The sequence below is a fragment of the Bombina bombina genome, chromosome 5 (assembly GCF_027579735.1).
Source record: "Bombina bombina isolate aBomBom1 chromosome 5, aBomBom1.pri, whole genome shotgun sequence".
Lineage (NCBI taxonomy): Eukaryota > Metazoa > Chordata > Amphibia > Anura > Bombinatoridae > Bombina > Bombina bombina.
The window spans coordinates 41,999,053-42,026,788 of NC_069503.1; the positions used below are offsets into that span (position 1 = coordinate 41,999,053).

Here is a 27,736-nt window from a genome sequence, read left to right on the forward strand (position 1 = left end):
TGACTGCATTATAGGCTGGAATAAAATGTGATATACACCCAGGGTAACAGCTGACAGCCCTCATAGCTCAGATACATAAGCCGGAGGGAGTCAGTGTAGGAATTGAAGGGTAAATATGCAGGTTTTACAGGGATGAGAGGCGTTTAACTCCATGGTCCCCAGAGTTGGCTTATCTGTTGCAGCGCTTAGACAGACAATGTTTGTTACAAGACACTTTCCAGCTTCAATCTCCACAACCATCTACCATATTGTCCTTTCCTTTTCCTCCCGCAGCTCCCTGTGCTTAACTCTCCTCTTCCTGTCAGTGAGGTGTATTCTAGTGAGATCCCGGCAATCGTGTGTGTGTGTGTGGGCCGTGTCCCTATCCTCCAAAACTTATCCAGTGACACTCACACTACTGGAGAGCAGGACAAGTTGACAAAACATCCTCGGTGCATTGAAGATTTCCCCTGTCAGACACCATCAGTCGGGCTGGGCGGAAGCCTCACAGGGTGCTGCAACCCGGGGGCGCTGGCAGGCATGAAAGGAAATGGAAGTGGGCCTGTAACAAAATTAAAGTATAACGTACTTGAAGTCTGGAGTGTACTAGGTTTGTTACATTGTTGTAAGTGTGGGGGCGGGTGTTTCTGCTTACCTTTTATAGGTTCTGGTTGCAGTGGATCCAGTTTCTTTTGTTCCTGGTTCCAGACTTCAAGGAAGCTTTCTTTGATTTTTCTGTGATCCAGTGATGCAGCGTTCTAGGAGAAAGTCGGTGCCACCAAAGCAGTATTGTGAGGTTGTGCAGGAGGTGCCCGGCATGCGGGGATCTGCAAGAGGAAGCAGTGGATCTGAGTCTGAGGATGTGGTAGCCCTTACCCCTCCAGCTAGGCCCCGGCCAGCCCCCCTTCCCACTGCTAGACCCACTGTTAGGAGGGGACTGGGCCTCCAGGACCTGACAGCAGGCCCTGGGCCCCCAGGACCTGACAGCAGGCCCTGGGCCCCAGTCACCCCTTATGGATTTTAGCTCCCTCCCTGATTATGCCCCGTGTACTCTAGGGGTCCCCTCCCAACATGCTCCCAGTATTCCCCCCATTGTCCCTCATGTGACTAACCATCTCCCAATTGCGGCCACAAATAGCGGTCCTAACATTTCAAGTCCGCTAGCATTTGCAGCTGCTGCCATTGAAGCATCACGGCAGCAGCTGCAGGCTTTACCCCCGGTGTCTCTAAAACTCTGTGCTCACGCTGGCTCAGGCCTTTTTTGATGACTTTGTCTCCTGCGAGCTTGACTGGTGTGGGTTGAGGCCGGGGGCCGGTATGTGCTGGTGCTGAGGCATTCCTGGGCCTCCATCGGGGCTTGGCCCCACCCCTTCCAGCGTGGTGTTGCATGCTTCCTCTCTGGGATAGTCATGCAGTGGGGAGGAGCGCGGATGGAGTCGCCATTGGAGTGGGGCACACAGCAGGAATCGGTCGTCTCCCGGAGCCATCCATAGTAAGTTGGGGAGACTCTGTGCAGAGGATGGGTCTCCTGCTGGGAGGGGGGGCAGAGTGCAGGGATGCAAGGCTGCAGAAAAGACTCCAGGGGGGAGGAGGGCAGCTCTGGGGAAAAGAGGTAGAGCTGTGGCAAGTGCAGGCAATGGGAACCACATGGGGATGAATGTGGTGGAACAAGAGGGCATGGTATTGGGCATGAATGTCAGGGAAGTGTATGGTGGGGCAAGTGTCATTGAAAACAGGAATGTGGATGCAGTTAATATTGTGGCACAGAGACCTGCAGCAGGTGTATCTGGGGATGGGGTGATGCTGGCTCAGGGCCAGTACCACGGTATGAATGAAGAGGTGATCCAGTGGGCGGTAGCTGTTGCTCTGGCTATGTGTGGGGTAGGCAATCAGGGCAGGAAACCATTCAGGGGCCCTATTGTCTGTGCAGAGTACTCCCCAATCTCTTCTGTCTTCACAGGGTGTCATTGTTGATCACGCAACCACTACAATGGCATCGTTGTCAAGGCAGGAAGCCATTGGCCCCCAGCGGTGAGTACCTATTGCATACATCACCACACGTAGAGCTAGGCACATCTACAAGTGAGTCAGGCTCAGAGAGTGAGGGTGACTTAGGCATAGTGGGTAAGGGTCAAAAAGAGATGTTCAAATTATCAAAAAGCTGGTAGCCGCGCAGGTTAAGGGTAAATCGAATCTGGCAGTAGGCACAGAGGTGGTTCCTTTTGCATGGAAGCTAGTGCAGCCATTACTTGTGTAGGGCAGGTAGCAGTTTCAAGGAAGGTAGCTTCTCATGGGGACACGTACCCATGTTTGGTGCATTCCTTGTACGGTTATCTGAAATCTAAAGTAATGAAAAAGATTCAGGATGGGAGATACGTCAACATCTGCCAGAGGTGTGTAGGGTCAGAGAACATGCAGCTGATGGCACAGGCCCTAAGAAAGTGCAGAGGCCAGAGACATATGAGGAATGGCAGCGGTGCTTTAAGGTGCTGGCAACCTGTTATGTGGACAAATGGCATTCACAGGGTCACAATTTGTTCAAGTATGAGGATACCATAGACGATATTCACTCAAGGTTTAAGGAGGGCGCATGGCATGAATACGACATGGCTTTTCATCAGAAAATGGTGGGAATCCCCCTCCTTCATTTTGGGACCCAAGATCTCCACCTGTGGTTGGAGGGTGCAGCAATTAGCTCTCCTGGGACACGCCAAGGAGCGAGCCGCCCATCCCCTCGGCCGAAACGACGGGGTAGGGAATGCTTGAAGTTTCAGGATAAGCAATGTGACGGGGGGGGGGGGGGGGAGAACTGTTCCTTTTGTCACATTTGCAAATTCTGTAGCGGGCCACACCCTGGGGTCGAGTGCAGCAGGAGGAAGGAGTCAGGTACAGAGAAGCCAGGCTCAAAGGGGGGCCCTGGAAAAAAGGGCCCCAATGCCCCTTAAGTCAGAAGCCATGGGGCCATGGCTGGTGCATTACCGTGATGCGGTGATGGCTCGTCTGCTCAGGGGTTTAGGATTCCCGTGGAGGGAAGTGTAGTGGGTCCCATGGTGCACCGTAACCTTAATTCTGCGCACAAATTCATAATAAATTGGGTAAGGAGGTGGCATTGGGCAGGGTGGCTGGCCCATTTTGGGAACGTCCGTTTGTCGACTTGGTAGTGTCCCCTTTGGGGGTTGTGCATAAGAAGGAAACGGGCAAGTTTAGGCTCATGTACCATTTATCCTTTCCAAAAGGGGCGTCAGTGAATGACGCCATTGACCCGGTGCTAAGATCTGTACATTACCAGTTCTTTGACGACTCTCTGATGATCGTCAGGGACAAGGGTAAGGGTGCTTGGTGCTTTATTGGCAAAGCTAGACATATTGTCCGGTTTCCGGTTATTGCCCCTGCACCCGTCAGCCTTCAGGCTCATGGGTATGAAGTTTGATGGGGCATTCTATGTGGATAGATGCCTTCCCATGGGGTGCTCACTGTCTTGTGCTCTATTTGAAAGTTTTAGCTCCTTTTTACACTGTGTAGTGCAGAGGGTGTCCGGAGGTGGGGCCGTGGCCCACTATCTGGATGACTTTCTGCTGGTGGGAAGGGCTGGTGCTGATGAATGTGCTCAGATGATGGTGGTCATGCAGGATATGATGGGTAGATTTGGGGTACCCTTGGCGGGAGATAAAACGCAGGGACCCTGCACATGTTTCACTTTTCTAGGTATTGAAATAGATACGCGGGCAGCAGTCTGCAGACTCCCACGGGACAAGGTCAACCGCCTGCTTCAGGTGGCTTTGTCCGTGGTGAGTGCAGATTTTATTTCCCTTAAGGAATTACAGTCCCTGCTGGGGCTGCTGAACTTTGCTGGTCGGGCTGGAGAGTCAACTGCAGGGGCCCAGAGGGGCTAGGTCCCGGATTCGGGTGTCCAGTGAGATTTTTACGGATGCAGCGGGGAGTTTTGGGTACGGGGCTTACCTGAACGGTGAATGGAGCGTGACCCCGTGGCCTGTAGACTGGGTCTCGGCGGGGCTCACAAGGAACCTGACCCTATTGGAGCTTTTTTCAATCATAGTGGCAATTGAGATGTAGGGAAATAAATTGTCCAATAGGTCTGTAATTTTTTGGTCAGACAACATGTGTGGTGTATGCCATAAACCGTTTGTCAGCATCGTCGCTGAAGGTAGTCTCATACTTGAGACATCTGGTGTTGCGCTGCTTACAGTTGAACATTAGTTTCACAGCTAGTCACATGCCTGGGGTAAAAATTGTGATTGCTGATACGTTGTCTAGGTTTAACTGGGAGCAATTTAGGAAGGTTACACCAAGGGCCGAACAGGCAGACCTAACTTGCCCTCATTTTCTTTGGCAGATGGCGGGGGCTGGGAAAATATTATCCCCCTAGTCAGGGTGTCTTTGGCTCCTAAGACATGAAGAACCTATGAGAACCCCTGGAGGGCGTGGGACAGTTTTGCAGTGGGGGTTTCAGGTCCAGTCAGCTACTCGGGAACATTTGCTTGAATGGTTGGCATGCTTGCGCAAACAAGGGATGTCTAGATTAGCGGGGCATGGTAGGTTGTCTGCAGTTTCTTTCTTTAACAAGACGTTTAGGTACAATTAGGTACATTTCTGGTGAGGCAGGTTCTGAAGGGGTGGGGGCGGTTGGCCCCACGCAGCAAGGATGGATTCTGGGGGAACATGGCTAACTATGGTCTTGGGCAGGAGGGGAGTTTGAAATTCTATACTTCAGGAGCGGTTAGCGTTTGTAGCTCAGATTGTGTATCCTGTTATTCCAGGCACAAATTCTCCCCCGGTGCGCATTTGGATAGTAGGGCACTTCTTCGTGCATTGGGTGTCCACCAGGGCTCTGCGTTTGCCAGACGGGCATCAATTAGGATTCCTCTCATCCAGAGCTAGCATGTGTTGAGCCTGACAGTTGTGTGGCGGCAAGAGGTGTAGTTGCCTCTTGTGGAGGTCAGTCAGGGCCAAGAGAGCGGGCAGGGAGAGAGAAGAGTGATGCCCTAGGATGGCAGAGGTGACGCCTGCTAGGTGCCAACCTAGGGGTTACTCCCCCCTACCCTATGAATCGTAGGCCAAATATCTCTACTAATTGTAGCTCTCTTTCATTTTTGGCGTGTGTAATCTGTGCCGTGCTGCAGACACTGTGTAGGGCCCTGGCAGCCTGGCAGTAGGGGTTAAGCTATTAGTTCATTTCCACCACCAGTTTAAGAACTTTATACAGTTCTATGTTTGTTATTAAGAGATTGCCTAGATTGGCATATATATAGGGCTAAAGACCGGTCACAGTCACGTTTATTGTATAAATAAACCCTTAATTACGGATCCATGTACTACTACTCGTTGCTTCCTGTCTTTTATCTAGTTATGTATACATGAGCTAACATTTTCAGCTATTCCCAGTCCTTTGGTTTTGTACATCAATCTCTTATGTGGCACTGTATCAAATTCCTTTTCAAAATAAGTATATAACATCAACTGATTCCCCTTTATCTATATTTTACTTACCCCCTTGTAGAATCTAAATAGATTAGTTTGACATGATCTATTTCTCTGTTAAACCATGCTGGTTTGAACTCATAATCTTGTTTACACGAATATTGTCATCAATATAATCCCTTCAAGTATCTTCCACACTATTGATGCCAAACTAACTGGTCTATAGCTTCCTTGATCAATGCAGACCAATGTTTTATATTTTGTTTGTGAAACAACTATCTGAAAGTACTGAGTGTGATAAGATTTAGATGAAACCACGGACTGAAAAACAAACAAAGGATGACATTATGTTGGAGACCCATGTAAGGTGACTTGTTAGATGTAAAATAGTCTGCGCTTTAAGAAGTAGTAATATTAATACTTTAAAGTATATAAATCTCACCTTTATAATTTAAATTTATGTAGCTTTACAGACATTTAACATTTTATGTGAAGTTGTATTTGTTACTATTTTCTTTTTAAAAATCAAATGCTAAAAAAACTTGGTTACACACTCTGCTGCAGGCGAGGAGGGAGACAGAATCTCTTGCAGATGGCTCTATAGACCACTAACCTGCAAAGCATCTCATGTAATCAGTCGGAAGACTGAAAGCGCTCACATGAGCCTGGAAAATCGTGGCCCACATTGCATGCATATTGTGGTGAAGACCCAGTGATAAATATCCAGAAAGGAATTGACCTACTGGTGCTGTGTGATTCGTAGAGACAGCGTACTGACAGCTATTAAAGGTCAGCCTGCCTGAGAGCACCTTAAAGGGGCATTATACACATTTTTTCTTTGCATAAATGTTTTGTATATTATATAGTTATATAGCCCATAAAGTTTTGTTTTTTTCTTTCTAAAAATGTATAGTTTTGCTTAGTTTTAAATAACATTGCTCTGATTTTCAAACTCCTAACCAAGCCCCAAAGTTTTATTTGAATACCGTCAGCTACCTTCTCCAGCTTGCTCCTGTTTGTGTAAAGGGTCTTTTCATATGCAAAAGAAGGGGGAGGGGGGGAGTGTCTTATTTCCCACTTGCAGTGGGCTTTCCAGCTACCTTTTCAACAGAGCTAAACTGAATGCTTCTAAGTAAGTTTTTACACAGTTTTATACTGGATTTTGATATCAGTATCTGTTAATTTAATTCTTTATAGTAGTGTTTATTACATACAGTTATATGAAAATTGGTGTATACTGTCCCTTTAATCCCCAGAGGTGCCATCTCTCTTGTGAGTAAATTTCACACTTAAAGGGACACTCAATCAAAATTAAACTTTCATGATTCAGATAGAGCATTCCATTTTAAACAACTTTCCAATTTACTTCCATTAACAAAATGTGCACAGTCTTTTTATATTTAAACTTTTTGAGTCACCAGCTCCTACTGAGCATGTGCAAGAATAAGTGTGTATGCATTTGTGAATGGCTGATGGCTGTCACATGGTATGTTTATGCATTTGTGAATGGCTGATGGCTATCACATGGTACGTGTATGCATTTGTTATTGGCTGATGGCTGTCACATGGTACAGGGGGAGTGGAAAAAGACATAACTTTTAAAATTGTCAGAAAAAAAAATCTACTACTTATTTGAAGTTCAGACTAAGTGCTATTGCATTGTCTTATTATCTTGCATTTGCTGATTATGCAAATCTAATGTGTTGACTGGTCCTTTAAACTGTTGTTACTTTATTGATACCAGGTTTCACAAAGAGGCGCCCCTTGTATAGAATACCCATCACCCTGTGGGACACAAGAGGAGTTTGCCGAGTGTTTTTGTTATATTCAGACATTTCTATTTTATTGTCTTTTGGAAACTTTTTATTTTGGATTCTTATTATTTACTATATATATATATATATATATATATATATATATATATATATATATATTATATATATATATATATATATATATATATATATATATCTCTCATTCTTTTTGTAAATGTTATTATTTATTATATGTTCACTTTATATACTACATTGAGTATATATGTACAGATGAACTAATCCTATTTGCAATTGCTGCTTTTGTGCCAATTATTTACCCACTTATTTAGGATGCTCCTCTCTCCAGATAACCTTGATGGATATCTTAGATTTTAGACTTATACAAAGTATGGATTTAGATTTTAAAAATGACAGAGCAATATGGTTTGTGTACAAGTATATAAGTATATATTATATGTATATGTATGGGAATAAATGTTACATATAAAATGTCACAGCAATATGGTTTGTGTACATGTATATAAGTATATATTATATGTATATGTATGGGAATAAATGTTACATATAAAATGTCACAGCAATATGGTTTGTGTACATGTATATAAGTATATATTATATGTATATGTATGGGAATAAATGTTACATATAAAAATGTCAGCAATATGGTTTGTGTACATGTATATAAGTATATTATATGTATATGTATGGGAATAAATGTTACATATAAAAATGTCACAGCAATATGGTTTGTGTACATGTATATAAGTATATATTATATGTATATGTATGGGAATAAATGTTACATATAAAAATGACAGAGCAATATGGTTTGTGTACATGTATATAAGTATATATTATATGTATATGTATGGGAATAAATGTTAATGACAGAGCAATATGGTTTGTGTACATGATCCCTGATGAAGTGCTTGTTGTAAAGCAGGAAACGCGTCGGATGCAGCACCTGTGTGCTGAGGTTGTATGCATAACAAAAGTGTGCCTTCTATAACTGAAACTTTTAACTAAATTTTCAATAAATGTTTTATTTTACAATTAACATTGGTACAGCCTGCAAATTTCTTTCCAAACCCCTTTACTTGGACTGACTTTCAATATGGTTTGTGTACATGTATATAAGTATATATTATATGTATATGTATGGGAATAAATGTTACATATAAAAATGACACAGCAATATGGTTTGTGTACATGTATATAAGTATATATTATATGTATATGTATGGGAATAAATGTTACATATAAAAAGATAGAGCAATATGGTTTGTGTACATGTATATAAGTATATATTATATGTATATGTATGGGAATAAATGTTACATATAAAAAGATAGAGCAATATGGTTTGTGTACATGTATATAAGTATATAGTATATGTATGGGAATAAATGTTGCATATAAAAATTACAGAGCAATATGGTTTGTGTACATGTATATAAGTATATATTATATGTATATGTATGGGAATAAATGTTACATATAAAAATGACAGAGCAATATGGTTTGTGTACATGTATATAAGTATATATTATATGTATATGTATGGGAATAAATGTTACATATAAAAATGTCACAGCAATATGGTTTGTGTACATGTATACAAGTATATATTATATGTATGGGAATAAATGTTACATATAAAAATGATACTGCAATATGGTTTGTGTACATGTATATAAGTATATATTATATGTATATGTATGGGAATAAATGTTACATATAAAAATGTCAGAGCAATATGGTTTGTGTACATGTATGTAAGTATATATTATATGTATATGTATGGGAATAAATGTTACATATAAAAATGTCAGAGCAATATGGTTTGTGTACATGTATATAAGTATATATTATATGCATATGTATGGGAATAAATGTTACATATAAAAATGACACTGCAATATGGTTTGTGTAAATGTATATAAGTATATATTATATGTATATGTATGGGAATAAATGTTACATATAAAAATGACACTGCAATATGGTTTGTGTAAATGTATATAAGTATATATTATATGTATATGTATGGGAATAAATGTTACATATCTGCTTGGGGATTCTTTTGCATATTTACAAAAACACACAGTTGCAGAGTACAACAATTTATATGTGTAGAATAAAATAGTCATAAGAAATAGAAATTTATGCTAGATAGATTAGAAAAGGAAACATTAGATTACAGTTAAAAGTATTGAAATACTCAGCATTGTATCATATGTATCTAATAACATGTTAATATTATACATCTGTTTGCAACTAAGTTCTGTTAAAATAACAATGTCCATCAATAAAAACAGAATATAATGCGGTATCCTAAGATATTTTAGGACACAACAGAAACATCTCTCACATTTAAATAAACAGTTTGTTTCCTCCTTACTTATCCATATGATAATCACACCCTGAGGGGGAGGCAGGGACTCTGTATTCATGTGACACCAGAGGGGACAATAGACATCTATATGAGAACAAAAGTCCAGGTGTGACCCTCTCATTGTCTCCCAACTGACAAGTTGTACTCATGTGAGTCACACAGAGAAAGGTGACACTCCCACATTAGTATAAATATCTGTGTAACACTCAGTGATATCACAGGAGGAACCAGAGAGACTTCATACTTACAGAGCTTCTGCTAAACGGTAATATGCAAAACCTGACATAAATCTTTATTAACAGCCTCACACTGTTGTGTTTTATATAATGATGAGAAAATATTGTTCTGTATTTTGTTATGATAAAGATAAAATATTTCACTTCATATAAGAAACTGAGTTTATATATAAAGTCCACTGAATTTATTTAATTTGATTACTATATTTTTTAATGATGTCTTAAATGAATGTTTAGTTCTTTCATTTAAAGAGGCTATATTAATACATAATGATTTATAGAATTTTGTAGCAGAACCAAACCATATTTCTTCTGTTATGTGTGATCAGTCCACGGGTCATCATTACTTCTGGGATATAACTCCTCCCCAACAGGAAATGCAAGAGGATCCACCCAGCAGAGCTGCATATAGCTCCTCCCCTCTACGTCACTCCCAGTCATTCTCTTGCACCCAACGACTAGATAGGATGTGTGAGAGGACTATGGTGATTATACTTAGTTTTTATAACTTCAATCAAAAGTTTGTTATTTTACAATAGCACCGGAGCGTGTTATTGCCTCTCTGGCAGAGTTTGAAGAAGAATCTACCAGAGTTTTTACTATGATTTTAACCGGAGTAGTTAAGATCATATTGCTGTTTCTCGGCCATCTGAGGGAGGTAAAAGCTTCAGATCAGGGGACAGCGGGCAGATGAATCTGCATTGAGGTATGTAGCAGTTTTTATTTTCTGAATGGAATTGATGAGAAAATCCTGCCATACCGTTATGACATGTATGTATACTCTACACTTCAGTATTCTGGGGATGGTACTTCACTGGAATTACTCTGTAAAAAGTACATTAAACCTTTTAATAGGTATTTATTATGTTAAACGTTTTTGCTGGAATGTAGAATCGTTTGCATTTTCTGAGGTACTGAGTGAATAAATGTTTGGGCATTATTTTTCCACTTGGCAGTTGCTTGTTTTAATTGTGACAGTTTCGTTTCTCTCTCACTGCTGTGTGTGAGGGGGAGGGGCCGTTTTTGGCGCTCTTTGCTACGCATCAAAAATTTCCAGTCAGTTACTCTTGTATTTCCTGCATGATCCGGTTCATCTCTAACAGAACTCAGGGGTCTTCAAACTTCTTTGAAGGGAGGTAGATTCTCTCAGCAGAGCTGTGAGACTTATATATTGACTGTGATTAAAAACGTTGCTCTCTTATTTTTACGTTTCAAATTTAATTATTGTTACTTTACTAATGGGAACAAACCTTTGCTAAAAGTTGTGTTGTTTTCAAGGATTGATGCTATAACAGTTTTTCAGTTCATTATTTCAACTGTCATTTAATCTTTTAGTGCTTCTTTGAGGCACAGTACGTTTTTATTAAATAAGATTGTAACCAAGTTGCAAGTTTATTTGCTAGTGTGTTAAACATGTCTGATTCAGAGGAAGATACCTGTGTCATTTGTTCCAATGCCAAGGTGGAGCCCAATAGAAATTTATGTACTAACTGTATTGATGCTACTTTAAATAAAAGCCAATCTGTACAAATTGAACAAATTTCACCAAACAGCGAGGGGAGAGTTATGCCGACTAACTCGCCTCACGTGTCAGTACCTGCATCTCCCGCCCGGGAGGTGCGTGATATTGTGACGCCTAGTACATCTGGGCGGCCATTACAGATAACATTACAAGATATGGCTACTGTTATGACTGAAGTTTTGGCTAAATTACCAGAACTAAGGGGCAAGCGTGATCACTCTGGGGTGAGAACAGAGTGCGCTGATAATACTAGAGCCATGTCTGATACTGCGTCACAGCTTGCAGAGCATGAGGACGGAGAGCTTCATTCTGTGGGTGACGGTTCTGATCCAAACAGATTGGATTCAGACATTTCAAATTTTAAATTTAAATTGGAGAACCTCCGTGTATTACTAGGGGAGGTTTTAGCGGCTCTTAATGATTGTAACACTGTTGCAATACCAGAGAAATTGTGTAGGTTGGATAAATACTTTGCGGGTACCGGCGAGTACTGACGTTTTTTCCTATACCTAAGAGACTAACTGAGATGTTACTAAGGAGTGGGATAGACCCGGTGTGCCGTTCTCACCCCCTCCAATATTTAGAAAGATGTTTCCAATAGACGCCACCACACGGGACTTATGGCAAACGGTCCCTAAGGTGGAGGGAGCAGTTTCTACTTTAGCTAAGCGTACCACTATCCCGGTGGAGGATAGCTGTGCTTTTTCAGATCCAATGGATAAAAAATTAGAGGGTTACCTTAAGAAAATGTTTGTTCAACAAGGTTTTATATTGCAACCCCTTGCATGCATCGCGCCGATTACGGCTGCGGCAGCATTTTGGATGGAGTCTCTGGAAGAGAACCTTAGTTCAGCTACGCTGAACGACATTACGGACAGGCTTAGAGTCCTTAAACTAGCTAATTCATTCATTTCGGAGGCCGTAGTACATTTAACCAAACTTACGGCTAAGAACTCAGGATTCGCCATTCAGGCACGTAGGGCGCTGTGGCTAAAATCCTGGTCAGCTGATGTAACTTCTAAGTCCAAATTACTTAATATACCTTTCAAAGGGCAAACTTTATTTGGGCCCGGTTTGAAAGAAATTATCGCTGACATTACAGGAGGTAAGGGCCACGCCCTGCCTCAAGACAAAGCCAAAGCTAAGGCTAGACAGTCTAATTTTCGTCCCTTTCGGAATTTCAAAGCAGGAGCAGCACCAACTTCCACTGCACCAAAACAGGAAGGAGCCGTTGCTCGTTACAGACAAGGCTGGAAACCTAACCAGTCCTGGAACAAGGGCAAGCAGGCCAGGAAACCTGCTGCTGCCCCTAAGACAGCATGAATCGAGGGCCCCCGATCCGGGACCGGATCTAGTGGGGGGCAGACTCTCTCTCTTCGCCCAGGCTTGGGCAAGAGATGTTCAGGATCCCTGGGCGCTAGAGATCATATCTCAGGGATACCTTCTAGACTTCAAATTCTCTCCCCCAAGAGGGAGATTTCATCTGTCAAGGTTGTCAACAAACCAGATAAAGAAAGAAGCGTTTCTACGCTGTGTACAAGATCTGTTATTAATGGGAGTGATCCATCCGGTTCCGCGGTCGGAACAGGGACAAGGGTTTTACTCAAACCTGTTTGTGGTTCCCAAAAAAGAGGGAACTTTCAGGCCAATCTTGGATTTAAAGATCCTAAACAAATTCCTAAGAGTTCCATCGTTCAAAATGGAAACTATTCGGACAATCTTACCCATGATCCAAAAGGGTCAGTACATGACCACAGTGGATTTAAAGGATGCTTACCTTCACATACCGATTCACAAAGATCATTACCGGTATCTAAGGTTTGCCTTCTTAGACAGGCATTACCAGTTTGTAGCTCTTCCATTCGGATTGGCTACGGCTCCAAGAATCTTCACAAGGTTCTGGGTGCCCTTCTGGCGGTACTAAGACCGCGAGGAATTTCGGTAGCTCCGTACCTAGACGACATTCTGATACAAGCTTCAAGCTTTCAAACTGCCAAGTCTCATACAGAGTTAGTTCTGGCATTTCTAAGGTCGCATGGATGGAAAGTTAACGAAAAGAAGAGTTCTCTCTTTCCTCTCACAAGAGTTCCATTCTTGGGGACTCTTATAGATTCTGTAGAAATGAAGATTTATCTGACAGAAGACAGATTAACAAAGCTTCTAAATGCATGCCGTGTCCTTCATTCCATTCAACTCCCGTCAGTAGCTCAATGCATGGAGGTGATCGGCTTAATGGTAGCAGCAATGGACATAGTACCCTTTGCACGTCTACATCTCAGACCGCTGCAATTGTGCATGCTGAGTCAGTGGAATGGGGATTACTCAGACTTGTCCCCTACTCTGAATCTGGATCAAGAGACCAGAAACTCTCTTCTATGGTGGCTTTCTCGGCCACATCTGTCCAGGGGGATGCCATTCAGCAGGCCGGACTGGACAATTGTAACAACAGACGCCAGCCTACTAGGTTGGGGCGCTGTCTGGAATTCTCTGAAGGCTCAGGGACAATGGAATCAGGAGGAAAGTCTCCTACCAATAAACATTCTGGAATTGAGAGCAGTTCTCAATGCCCTTCTGGCTTGGCCCCAGTTAAAAACTCGGGGGTTCATCAGGTTTCAGTCGGACAACATCACGACTGTAGCTTACATCAACCATCAAGGAGGGACAAGAAGCTCCCTAGCAATGATGGAAGTATCAAAGATAATTCGCTGGGCAGAGTCTCACTCTTGCCACCTATCAGCAATCCACATCCCGGGAGTGGAGAACTGGGAGGCGGATTTTTTGAGTCGCCAGACTTTTCATCCGGGGGAGTGGGAACTTCATCCGGAGGTCTTTGCCCAAATACTTCGACGTTGGGGCAAACCAGAGATAGATCTCATGGCGTCTCGCCAGAACGCCAAACTTCCTCGCTACGGGTCCAGATCCAGGGATCCAGGAGCGGTTCTGATAGATGCTTTGACAGCACCTTGGAACTTCGGGATGGCTTATGTGTTTCCACCCTTCCCGCTGCTTCCTCGATTGATTGCCAAAATCAAACAGGAGAGCGCATCAGTGATTCTAATAGCGCCTGCATGGCCACGCAGGACTTGGTATGCAGATCTAGTGGACATGTCATCCTGTCCGCCTTGGTCTCTACCTCTAAGACAGGACCTTCTGATACAGGGTCCATTCAAACATCAAAATCTAACTTCTCTGAAGCTGACTGCTTGGAAATTGAACGCTTGATTTTATCAAAACGTGGTTTTTTCTGAGTCGGTTATTGATACCCTGATACAGGCTAGGAAGCCTGTTACCAGAAGGATTTACCATAAGATATGGCGTAAATACCTATACTGGTGCGAATCCAAAGGCTACTCCTGGAGTAAGGTTAGGATTCCTAGGATATTGTCCTTTCTACAAGAAGGTTTAGAAAAGGGTTTATCGGCTAGTTCATTAAAGGGACAGATCTCAGCTCTGTCCATCTTGTTGCACAGGCGTCTGTCAGAAAATCCAGACGTCCAGGCTTTTTGTCAGGCTTTAGCTAGAATCAAGCCTGTGTTTAAAACTGTTGCTCCGCCGTGGAGTTTAAACCTTGTTCTTAACGTTCTACAAGGAGTTCCGTTTGAACCCCTTCATTCCATTGATATAAAGTTGTTATCTTGGAAAGTGTTATTTTTAATGGCTATTTCTTCGGCTCGGAGAGTCTCTGAGTTATCAGCTTTACATTGTGATTCTCCTTATTTGATTTTTCATTCAGATAAGGTGGTTCTGCGTACTAAACCTGGGTTCTTACCTAAGGTAGTCACTAACAGGAACATCAATCAAGAGATCGTGGTTCCTTCCCTGTGCCCGAATCCTTCTTCAAAGAAGGAACGTCTTCTACACAATCTGGATGTAGTTCGTGCCCTCAAGTTCTACTTGCAGGCAACTAAGGATTTTCGACAAACGTCTTCCCTGTTTGTCGTGTACTCTGGTCAGAGGAGAGGTCATAAGGCTTCGGCTACCTCTCTCTCCTTCTGGCTTCGTAGCATAATTCGTTTAGCCTATGAGACTGCTGGACAGCAGCCTCCTGAAAGAATTACAGCTCATTCTACTAGAGCTGTGGCTTCCACTTGGGCCTTTAAGAATAAGGCCTCTGTTGAACAGATTGGCAAGGCTGCAACTTGGTCTTCGCTTCATACTTTTTCCAAATTTTACAAATTTGACACTTTTGCTTCTTCGGAGGCTATTTTTGGGAGAAAGGTTCTTCAGGCAGTGGTTCCTTCTGTATAATGAGCCTGCCTATCCCTCCCGTCATCCGTGTACTTTTGCTTTGGTATTGGTATCCCAGAAGTAATGATGACCCGTGGACTGATCACACATAACAGAAGAAAACATAATTTATGCTTACCTGATAAATTCCTTTCTTCTGTTGTGTGATCAGTCCACGGCCCGCCCTGTTTTTTAAGGCAGGTAAATATTTTTTAAATTATACTCCAGTCACCACTTCACCCTTGGTTTCTCCTTTCTCGTTGATTCTTGGTCGAATGACTGGGAGTGACGTAGAGGGGAGGAGCTATATGCAGCTCTGCTGGGTGGATCCTCTTGCATTTCCTGTTGGGGAGGAGTTATATCCCAGAAGTAATGATGACCCGTGGACTGATCACACAACAGAAGAAAGGAATTTATCAGGTAAGCATAAATTATGTTTTTTAAGCTTGAGGAGGTCTGTCGAATAATACATTTGTGGGGGTTGTTCCTGTTACCCAATCATTTTTAGGTATCAGCCAACTAGAACCCTGTATTTTCCTATAAGTTTATAGCTAACTTTAGAACCTAGATTAACCATTTTTCATTTAACCCCTTAACGACTAGTGACACACCCTGGATGTCACTGGTCTTTCTTTGGGGTGGTTTCTTAATAGCTCAGTCTCTCCACTAGTGGCAAAACTGCACTATTTTAGCAAAAGTGCGGGAGGGATGGTCTAATAGTTTAGTTTTGCCGCTTGTGGCACACACTATTACAGGCAGACAATCTCTTAATGACCAGCAATGTACAGGGTATAAAATTATTTTGAAGCTGCTATTTGCTCCAGTAATAACTATTACTCAGTTTATGGCCCTGTTGTATCAGTCTCATCACATTTACTGATCTAATGATAAATATCTTGTGATCTGCATATTATTTTATTTCTAATGAGGTTATTTTATAATACATTTCTTATTTCTATTAGCTGCACCTGTTTATCATCAGAACGTTTATCCCACTGATCTGTGACTGATTCTTGTTGTTAGTTAAGACCTTAGTGAGTGTATTCTGCACCTTCAGCTGCTGCTTTTTATGTCACATGATCACAGACTTAAAGGGACAGTGTCCTGTACATTTGGTTTCCAATTTACTTATGAAATTTGCTTCATTCTTCTGGTATCCTTTATTGAAGCAGCAGCAATGCACTACTGGGAGCTAGCTGAACATATCAGGTGAGCCAATGACAAGAGGTTTGTATGTGCAGCCACTAATCAGCAGCGAGCGCACTATAGTGCATTGTATGCTTTGTCACAAAGGTCTCCAATGGAACAAATCAGATTAAATAATAGAAGTAAATAGAAAGTTTATTACATTTAAATTATGAAAGTTTAATTGTGACTTTGCTGTTCCTTGTAATTTGTTTCTAATGACTTTTTATAACAGTGTATAAAAGAGTATAAAATGTATGGGAGATTTCACCTTTAGGTTTAATTTTATATAAAATAGCTGTTTCAGATTTATTTCCATTATCAAATTTTACACAATGTTTATAAAATACAGGTTATGTGGCGCCAGCTGCTACTTAGCATGTGCACGAGTTTATATTATATACAGATATGAGTCTGTTATTGGCTGATCGCTGTCACATGATACAGGTGCAGAACAAATTGTACACAATGTTTATAAAATACAGGTTATGTGACACCAGATGCTACTTTGCATGTGCACGAGTTTATATTATATACAGATATGAGTCTGTTATTGGCTGATCACTGTCACATGATACAGGTGCAGAACAAATTGTACACAATGTTTATAAAACACAGGTTATGTGGCGCCAGCTGCTACTTAGCATGTGCACAAGTTTATATTATATACAGATATGAGTCTGTTATTGGCTGATCGCTGTCACATGATACAGGTGCAGAACAAAATGTCAGAAATAAATCTACTGCTCTTTAGAAATTCATAGTTTGTTTTATTACATTGTATTGTTAGTTTGCATCTGTTCATTTTGTTATTATAGACATGAACATTTTAAATGGGCTGAGCTTGCTGAGAGATCATATCTCATTATGTTATCAATCTATATAAACACAAAGGCTTCCTTTTCTTATCTCTGTTCTAGATAACAATAAAAATTAACATTTTAGAGCCTGTTTCTCCCAACCCCCCCCCTTGCAGTGTGATTTAAGACAACTCACTACTGACCAAGAGAATTTAAAGGACTGGGGGTGGAGCACATGAAAAATACAAAATGTACAGTCTTTTAAGCATTGTACAAATTGGTCACAAGGAGGGTACCTATCCGGTACAGAAAAAGACTACAGATACAGTGTGTAGCTTCATACGGTCTGTAACAACGGAGGGGGTATCTCAGACTACAGATACAGTGTGTAGCTTCATACGGTCTGTAACAACGGAGGGGGTATCTCAGACTACAGATACAGTGTGTAGCTTCATGCGGTCTGTAACAGCGGAGGGGTATCTCAGACTACAGATACAGTATGTAGCTTCATGCGGTCTGTAACAACAGATGGGTATCTCAGACTACAGATACAGTGTGTAGCTTCATGCGTCTGTAACAACGGAGTGGTATCTCAGACTACAGAAACAGTGTGTAGCTTCATGCGGTCTGTAACAACTGAGGGGTATCTCAGACTTCAGATACAGTGTGTAGCTTTATGCGGTCTGTAACAACGGAGGGGTATCTCAGACTACAGATACGGTCTGTAACAACGGAGGGGTATCTCAGACTACAGATACAGTATGTAGCTTCATACGGTCTGTAACAACGGAGGGGGTATCTCAGACTACAGATACAGTGTTTAGCTTCATGCGGTCTGTAACAACAGAGGGGTATCTCAGACTACAGATACAGTGTGTAGCTTCATACGGTCTGTAACAGCGGAGGGGTATCTCAGACTACAGATACAGTGTGTAGCTTCATACGGTCTGTAACAGCGGAGGGGTATCTCAGACTACAGATACAGTGTTTAGCTTCATGCGGTCTGTAACAACGGAGGGGTATCTCAGACTACAGATACAGTGTGTAGCTTCATACGGTCTGTAACAACGGAGGGGTATCTCAGACTACAGATACAGTCTGTAGCTTCATACGGTCTGTAACAACGGAGGGGTATCTCAGACTACAGATTCAGTCTGTAGCTTCATACGGTCTGTAACAATGGAGGGCTATCTCAGACTACAGATACAGTCTGTAGCTTCATACTGTCTGTAACAACGGAGGGGTATCTCAGACTACAGATACAGTCTGTAGCTTCATACGGTCTGTAACAACGGAGGGGTATCTCAGACTACAGATACAGTCTGTAGCTTCATACGGTCTGTAACAATGGAGGGCTATCTCAGACTACAGATACAGTCTGTAGCTTCATACGGTCTGTGACAACGGAGGGCTATCTCAGACTACAGATACAGTCTGTAGCTTCATACGGTCTGTAACAACGGAGGGCTATCTCAGACTACAGATACAGTCTGTAGCTTCATATGGTCTGTAACAATGGAGGGCTATCTCAGACTACAGATACAGTCTGTAGCTTCATACGGTCTGTAACAATGGAGGGCTATCTCAGACTACAGATACAGTCTGTAGCTTCATACGGTCTGTAACAACGGAGGGCTATCTCAGACTACAGAAACAGTGTGTAGCTTCATACGGTCTGTAACAACGGACTATCACACGCATAGTATCTGTGTATGTTTGTTCCTGTTACCCTTAGTGATCTACAAGAACTTTAGCTTTTGTTATTAATAAATTGTACATTTGCTTTAAGAATTTGTCTGGGTCTGTATCCAGTCTGCCTGGGGTCTGCACAATAGAGCTGATTATCTCGAGCTGTTGGTCTGTATTATTACCACTATTTGTGTGTGGGATTTAGTACATATTTTGGGCTAGATTACAAGTGAGATGCAAATGATTGCACTAGGCTTATCGCCATTGTTTGCACCCCCTTTCCATTACGCTTGTAATACAAGTTGAGTGAAATCACTTGCGCTATCGCTTTTGAGATATAAGCTTCAATCTTTACAGCAATCTCAGAGCTGTGGTTAACTGCATTCGGAAACAAAATATTGTACAAAGCACTTAAAAAATACATTACAAAGTAAAATTACACTCATATTAACACTGTCTAGTAAAAAAATAAAAAATAAATATTCCACACAAAAGTTATAAGGTATCAAAGAAAAAGCCACAAAAGGACTTTAACATTGAGATTCATAAAAATACATTGCTGAAGATGTATGTGTGTGTGTATGTATATATGTATATATATATATATATATATATATATATATATATATATATATATATATATATATGTTACAGTTAAAGTGCAGAAATCAGTTAATGTGCACATTGCCTAGCTAATCTGCAGATTAACTAGGGTGATCAGTTAAAGTGCAGAAAAAATGTTTCATTTCTCAAATTACCTAGGTAATCTGCACATTACCTACTAGGCACTAGTTAAAGTGCAAAAAATGCACTTTAGCGGTAACATATATATAAACTAAAGGGAGTCACATGGTTTTTCCTATGATAATCAGTTCATATCACTTTTTATTAGAGAGCCTGGGGCACTTTCTTGTGAAAATGGAGGTAAAAACAAAATCTTAAAGGGTAGTGCGGCACACTTTATGCATCATTCATTGCCCAGACACACAGTTTTCCCAAGGGTATAACAACTGCTCTCATTTTGTTTTTGCATTTATTAGCATCTTGGCCTCTACACTTCTAAGCATTGTATATTTCCCATTCTGCATTCTGAATTGTTACAGAATCGACCCATTGTGGAATTATGCAATGAGCACAAATAAATGTAAGAACATCGTACTGAGAATGTGAAATATCTGCCATTCTAGCTGTAATGTATCTGTGATAATACAGTTGAAAAACAAATAATACACTTTCAAGCACTTTAGCTTTTTAGAAAAGTTTGTTTCTCTCATGTAAACTGTTTATTGAAAAAGAAGCCGAAGAATGTTTCGATTTCGGCCGAGGGCAGATACGCACCAGAGTGCTCTGTTCTAATCAGAGCCTTGGGCGCCGCAACTGCCTCTGGGAACCTTACCATGGGTCCCAGCCTGCACGTCTTGAAATTCTCTGTCTGGGAAATTATCTATCTATTGAATCTATAATAAATAGATAGATTCGATAGGTAATTTCCCAGACAGAGAATTTTAAGACATGCGGGCTGAGACCCATGGTAAGGTTCCCAGAGGCAGTTGCGGTGCCCAAGGCTATGATTAGAACAAAGCACTCTGGGGCGTATCTGCCCTCGGCCGAAATCAGAACATTCTTCGGCTTCTTTTTCAATAAACCGTTTACATGAGAGAAACAAACTTTTCTAACTTTAACTACACGGAAGCAGTTAATGTGCACATTACCTAGGTGATTAGAACAGAGCACTCTGGAGCGTATCTGCCCTCGGCAGAAATCAGAACATTCTTCGGCTTCTTTTTCAATAAACCGCTTACATGAGAGAAACAAACTTTTCTAACTTTAACTACACGGAAGCAGTTAATGTGCACATTACCTAGGTAAAGTGCAGATTCTGCACTTTAACTGAGCAAATCATTTAATCTGCAGATTAGCTAGGTAATGTGCACATTAACTGTTTCTGCACTTTAACTGTACCATATATATATATATATATATATATATATATATATTATATGTGTATACATGACTGTCAATACATATATACACATGTAAATAAAAGTGTTTATATATAAATATATAGTAACAAAGGAGAGCACTCTCACGCCGTATATCAACTGCCAGGGTGCTAGTGTAATTAAATATAACTGAACACAAAACTGGCACTCTCTGGTATTTCCAAAAAATCCTTTACGGTGAAAGTAGTGACGTTTCGGGGACAGAGTATCTGAGGAAGGGGATACGCTGTCCCCGAAATGTCACTACTTTCACCGTAAAGGATTTTTTGGAAAGACCAGAGATTGCCAGTTTTGTGTTTATATATATATATATATATATATATATATATATATATATATATATATATATATATATATATATACTAGTCCTAAAGCCCGTTCACAAGGGCCATTTTTTGCAGTACAGCGGTCCCACTCCTTGCGCTCCCTCCCCCTCTCTTTTGCTCTCTCTCCCCCCTCTCTTTTGCTCACTTCCCCCTCTCTTTTGCGCTCTCTCTCGCTCCACCTCTCTTTCTTTTGCTCTCTCTACCCCCTCTCTTTGACTCTCTCTCCCCTCTCTTTTTCTCTCTCTCCCCTCTCTTTTTCTCTCTCTCCCCTCTCTTTTTCTCTCTCCCCTCTTTTTCTCTCTCCCCTCTCTTTTTCTCCCTCTCCCCTCTCTCTTTCTTTCTCTCTCTCTTTTTCTCTCTCTCCCTCTCTTTTTCTCTCTCCCCCCCTCTCTTTTTGCTCCTTCTCTCCCCCCTCTCTTTTTGCTCCTTCTCTCCCCCCTCTCTTTTGCTCCTTCTCTCCCCCCTCTCTTTTGCTCCTTCTCTCCCCCCTCTCTTTTGCTCCTTCTCTCCCACACCACTTGCAATCTAGCCCTTTATTTTTAGTAAATACAAAATGTCTGACAGTGAGGATTAGTAGGAAGCACAGTACAATACTGCAGTATTAGATTTAACTTGCATTTAAACAACTCTTATTTAACATTTCTTCTTAGAGAAAATATTATGTGCAAGTGCTGCTCTTTCATATAAATTATATTTAAAAATTATTATAATATATTTGTAAAGCTGTAGTATGTCCCACTCATAGATTGTCTGCTCCTGATCTTATAATGTAAAGTTTTTTGGAAAGATTCATATTTAAGGTACAATTATAACACCCACAGAGCTAACTGTACTAAATGCTTGTGCTGAGTCAATAGCACATATGTAATAACCTAATCAGCTGATCTGTATCACATGAATTGTTATGTGTGCCTTTAATTATACCTTACGTACAGTTAATCAGAACCATTATTTATTATTATCTGTCTAAACCATTTAATATACTTTTTACAGACACGGCCAGAGCACTGAGAGATATCACTTATTGATGTAACTGGAGTGAATAAGGGAACCTTCTTCCTGAGCACAGACATTGGAGCCTGTTATCAGCATGAACTCATATGTATTAGGTGAGTAAATAGATATTATGCTGACTTTAATTACTGGGAATATAGAATAGATCACTCATTAAACAAATATAAACTATTATATTTATATCTGCATCTTTTAATTACATTTGTGTCAACACCTGCTCTCAGAACACCTGCCACTCTACCTTAGTCTGCCCCAACTTCGCTCATGCAACACCCATAACTACACTTACGCCTAAATAAAAAGAGAGAAACGCTCAACCTGGGAATGAACAATAGCATAATAGCTTGTTCTATGGCTAGTTACCACCCAAGAAGCATCCTCTTTTTTGCTCAACATGTGCTTTTCACAGAGAAGAACTTTCCTGAAGTATATCAGTCTTACGCCTTACACCTACCTGGTTCCCATGTGTGGAACACCCACAACTACACCAATGAGTGAGTGTTCCCCACCCAGAACCACCACTAATTTGTGTGTTTAATTTAACAGTGAGTATTATTAATACTAATACATTTTTGGCTGATTATATATATCAAACAACTGCAAGCTAAGAGTATAATAAGATCACTGCTCCTTAGCCTTTCAAAAAATCTCACAATCTCACAAAATCTCATCTGTGATGATTAAGACATCATGTTCTCACCCAACTGGTTGAGCATGAGTCGGGCAGGACTGTATGTGTATTTGCTTGTGCAATGTTAAATGAGGATGGAGGATGCCACCTCTCTTGCCCAGAATACAGATGTACTTGTTTCCTGGCTGAGAACATTATCTACCTGAACATTGTTTAATGGGGCGCTATAACTAATCAGTCGTTTAGTTTACTATGATTTAGAAATATTTCCATTATTTTTCTTTTCCTGTTTTAATTTGTGATTTACAGGTTAATCAATTTAAAAATGAACACAAAACAGAAGACATTTTATGAAGAGTAAATAAATAATATGATTTGTGTAAGACGATGGATTCCATTATAAAGAATAAACTTTCTTCCTTTTCTTTTTATGTAGACAAACAATTGAATAGTTCATATCCATCCTTCACTACAGGAAGCATCAGAATGATACCGCAGACTCCAATAGTCTTAGACACCAATGACTATTCACAAACATTGGGGATATCACAAAAGATATTAACAGACGATGTTGAATTAGCAGGAACTGGGCAGCAATCATTATGTACAGAGAGTAATTTAGTCATGAAACAAGAGGACAACATTTATGCCTTATCTAGTGAAATGATTATCCCAGAGGATAAACCACACACATTTACTGAGTTTTCAAAACATTTAAAAGAAGGGGAAAGTCTTAAGTCTAGCCAAATGGTTCATACAAATAAGAAACCATTCAAATGTACAGAATGTGAGAAAAGCTTCACATGCAATTTGCATCTCCTTGAACACCACACAGTTCACACAGTTGTGAAACCTCACACGTGTACAGAATGTGGGAGATGTTTCACATCTAAAGGAAGCCTTAAGTATCACACAAAGACCCACACAGGAGAGAAACCTTTCACATGTAATGAGTGTGGGAGATGTTTCACACAGAAGAGTAGTCTGAAAACTCATGAAAGGAGTCACACAGGAGAAAAACCTTTCAGATGTACAGAGTGTGGAAAATGTTTTACACAAATAAGTAGTCTGAAAACTCATGAAAGGAGTCACACAGGAGAAAAACCTTTCACATGTACAGAGTGTGGAAAACGTTTTTCAAAAATAATGAATCTGAAACGCCATGAAAGGATTCACACAGGTGAAAAGCCTTTCACATGTACAGAATGTGGAAAACGTTTTACAGAAATATGTAATCTTAAAATTCATGAAAAGAGTCACACAGGAGAAAAGCCTTTCACATGTACAGAGTGTGGAAAATGTTTTACACAAAAGAGTAATCTAAAAACTCATGAAAGGATTCACACAGGGGAAAAGCCTTTAACCTGTACAGATTGTGGGAAAAGCTTTACACATAAGAGTACTCTGATAAAACATGAAAGGATTCACACAAGGAACAACTATTTCACATGTACTGAGTGTGGAAAACGTTTTTCAGAAATAAGTAATCTGAAAACTCATGAAAGGTGTCACACAGGAGAAAAGCCTTTCACGTGTACAGAGTGTGGAAATGGATTTACAAACAAAGGTAATTTGAAAAATCATGAAAGGAGTCACACAGGAGAAAAGCCGTTCACATGTACAGAGTGTGGAAAAAGTTTTACACAAAAGGGTAATCTAAAAACTCATGAAAGGAGTCACACAGGAGAAAAGCCTTTCACATGTACAGACTGTGGAAAACGTTTTACAAATAAGAGTACTCTGAAAACTCATGAAAAGATTCACACAAGTTAAAACTTTTTCACATGTACAGAGTGTGGAAAAGGATTTACACAAATGGATCATCTAAAAGCTCATGAAAGGATTCACAAGGGAAAAAAACTCTCACATGTTTAGAAAGTGAAATATTGTTTGTATACAAGAAAAATATTTACACACAAAGAAACTTTATATACACACTGTAGAAACCTTTTCAAAATGATCCTAAAGAGGATATCAAGTTAAAAAACATCCTATTGCAAATAATGTTTTCCATTTCCCTATTACAAAAGCCAATGTAATAATTGACACCTTGGAGATATATTTAATGTGTTCACAGTGTAGGTAAATTTTTTCTTTAAGAACTAGATGTTTAGCATTCCTCATTTTAGATACCAGAGAGAATACTGAGGTGAAACTGATTTATATAATGAGAAATGGTACATGCAAGATCATAATCAGTTTAATTGGAATAGCTCTCCTGCTGTCCTTTGTTCCTTTATACATGTGCTCTTCAGTTTCTATCATATCAATGTGATAGAATCCAAACACACAGGAATATACAAATCTGTCCTCATATTGACCAGTTTACTTAAGTATTTGTCACCAAAGCACCCCCAGTGTTGTTTATTAATTTGCCTTACATTTAGAGAATAAAGGAGTCTTTGTATGAATAAAGTGTGAGAAAAATATATAAACAAGAACATCAGTCTTAAATAATTTATATCTGGGAGATATAGTTAGTGTGTACATCATATGGATAAACTTTTTTTTTTTTTTCTCGCAATCATTTTTATTGAAATTCAAAGATCAAACAAGTCTCACAATTTCAGTAAACAAGTAGGTGGGGGCTGGCAGGCTCCCCAAATCAGAAGGCATAAAATGGAACTCGATGGACACACAGGTCCAAAATGGTATATATGGAAAAGGGAAAAAGAAAACAATGTGTACGTAGCCCTTCTATCACATCGGAAGGGAGAACAAAATCAATAGAATTATTATAATCCTAGTAAGGGAAATAAGGTGGGGGGGGGGAAGAGGGGGTGCAGCTTGGAGTCATATTCTGGTTATATCACTAAATTCAGGGGAGATGCATCATCGACTATGAGGAGGCTGACTTTGTTAGTTGCTGTATATGAGAGAGGTCCTATGGTTAGTGGGGTGCTGTGTATGGGTTGTGGGCTAGAATATCTTTGAACCAGATTGTGTTGTATTTATCTTGCTAGTCTGCCCATGTAAGTTCAAACAAGTCAGATTTGTTAAGTGAGTGAAATATGTCTTTCTCCATGGTATATAGGTATGTCATTGTGTTTGGAATTTCAGGCTACTTTGTGGGTGACTCCCTTTTCCAAGATCTAGCTTTATTGTTTTTAATAGATGAGAAAAGGAATATACATTACAGACTATGGTGCATAGGGAGATTGTGTAGGCCTAGGTGCAAGAGAGCCATAGCGGGAGATCTTGATGCTTGAATCTTCATTCTAGAGAGGGTCAAGAAACATGAATTCCAAATGGGTTTGACTTTGGGACATTGCCACCAAATGTGGACCACACTTTCTCCAGCAGAGAGGGGAAGATCCTGGGAACATTCTGGCTAATCTTGTGGGGACATAATACCAATGTGATATAACTGTAATATGTATCGTACTTGGTTTCACAGTGCAGAGTTTTTTGGTGCAAGTGTTCATTGCCATATTTGAGATGGGGTGGTGATGTTTAAAAGAGAGTCCCATCTATGAAGATGAGGTGCCAGTGTAGGGGGAACAGTGCCTTCCAGTAGGTTGTAGTGTGTGGCTAGTGGTTTATGTAGCCTGTGGCCTCTTTGCCAGATGGACTCCCAGGGGTTCAAGGGACGAGAAGATTGGGGATAAATCCCCAACTTGTGAGGAAGCTCTTAATTCTGGTGAATTCAAAGGATTAGTAGGATTTTCTAATTGATCTAGGGTAACAAATTTGTCCTGAGAGGTAGTTGACCAGAAATCAGAGACTCGCTTGACCCCCAAACTTGCCCATTTATTTGGATGAGTTTCACTTAAGCCTGTGAACAGGCCGGCAGTGAAATTGATGGGTGATGGATGCAGAGCTACTAAACAACAGTGGCAAATCTTATCCCAGACAGACACTCTAGGACTACAGGGTTTGTAATTCCAAGAGTTCTTTGACAGTGGGTTGGGGTCCAAATTATATCTGAAAGGGGAGTGAGGCTTGTTCAATGTCTCTCCACTTGTCAGAGGATTGTGTTCATAGTATGCTCCTTCATAGTATTTCACAACTGATGGGGAGGGGAGGCCAGGCCTCCTAAGTGAATGGGGTGTAAAATTTTGTGTGCAATTCTAGGTGGTTTGCCCTGCTAAATAATTCTGGAAAATTAACTTTGGAATTGAAGTAAAAGGTAAGTGGGAACTTTAAGTGGAAAGCATCTGAATAGGTTTGTGAGCCTGGGAAGAAAAGGCATTTTGTGGGATGTAATTGACCCATCCAAGAGATAGATTTATGATTCCATTTGTTATTCAAGATTAAGTCCATTAATAAGGGGATATAGTTGTCTTTAATAATCTGAGGTATGCTGTTAGACAGCTGAACTCCCAGATGTGTGATATGTTTATTTGTCCGTCCAAGTGAAATTATATGTTGCTTTTAATTTGTGGATATAGTCTTGGGTATATCCCCACCAGTATACCTCAGTTTTTGTTGTATTGAGTTTATAAAAGGATAGATTACCAAATTTCTCGAGAATACCTAACAGCTCGGAGATAGTGTGTGCTGGGTTAGCTGAGA

At 40.5% G+C, this 27,736-nt stretch overlaps 1 protein-coding gene across 1 annotated transcript; it reads left to right on the top strand.

Annotated features, from left to right (window-relative positions):
* Positions 1-188: 188 nt before the first annotated feature.
* On the top strand, positions 189-25,662 carry LOC128659794 (gastrula zinc finger protein XlCGF26.1-like). Its single transcript, XM_053713365.1, has 4 exons — positions 189-2,010; positions 5,983-6,207; positions 22,570-22,685; positions 23,658-25,662. The coding sequence occupies exons 3-4, from the start codon at positions 22,667-22,669 to the stop codon at positions 24,992-24,994; spliced, it is 1,356 nt and encodes a 451-aa protein (XP_053569340.1). The 5' UTR covers positions 189-2,010; positions 5,983-6,207; positions 22,570-22,666; the 3' UTR covers positions 24,995-25,662.
* The last annotated feature ends 2,074 nt before the right edge of the window (positions 25,663-27,736 follow it).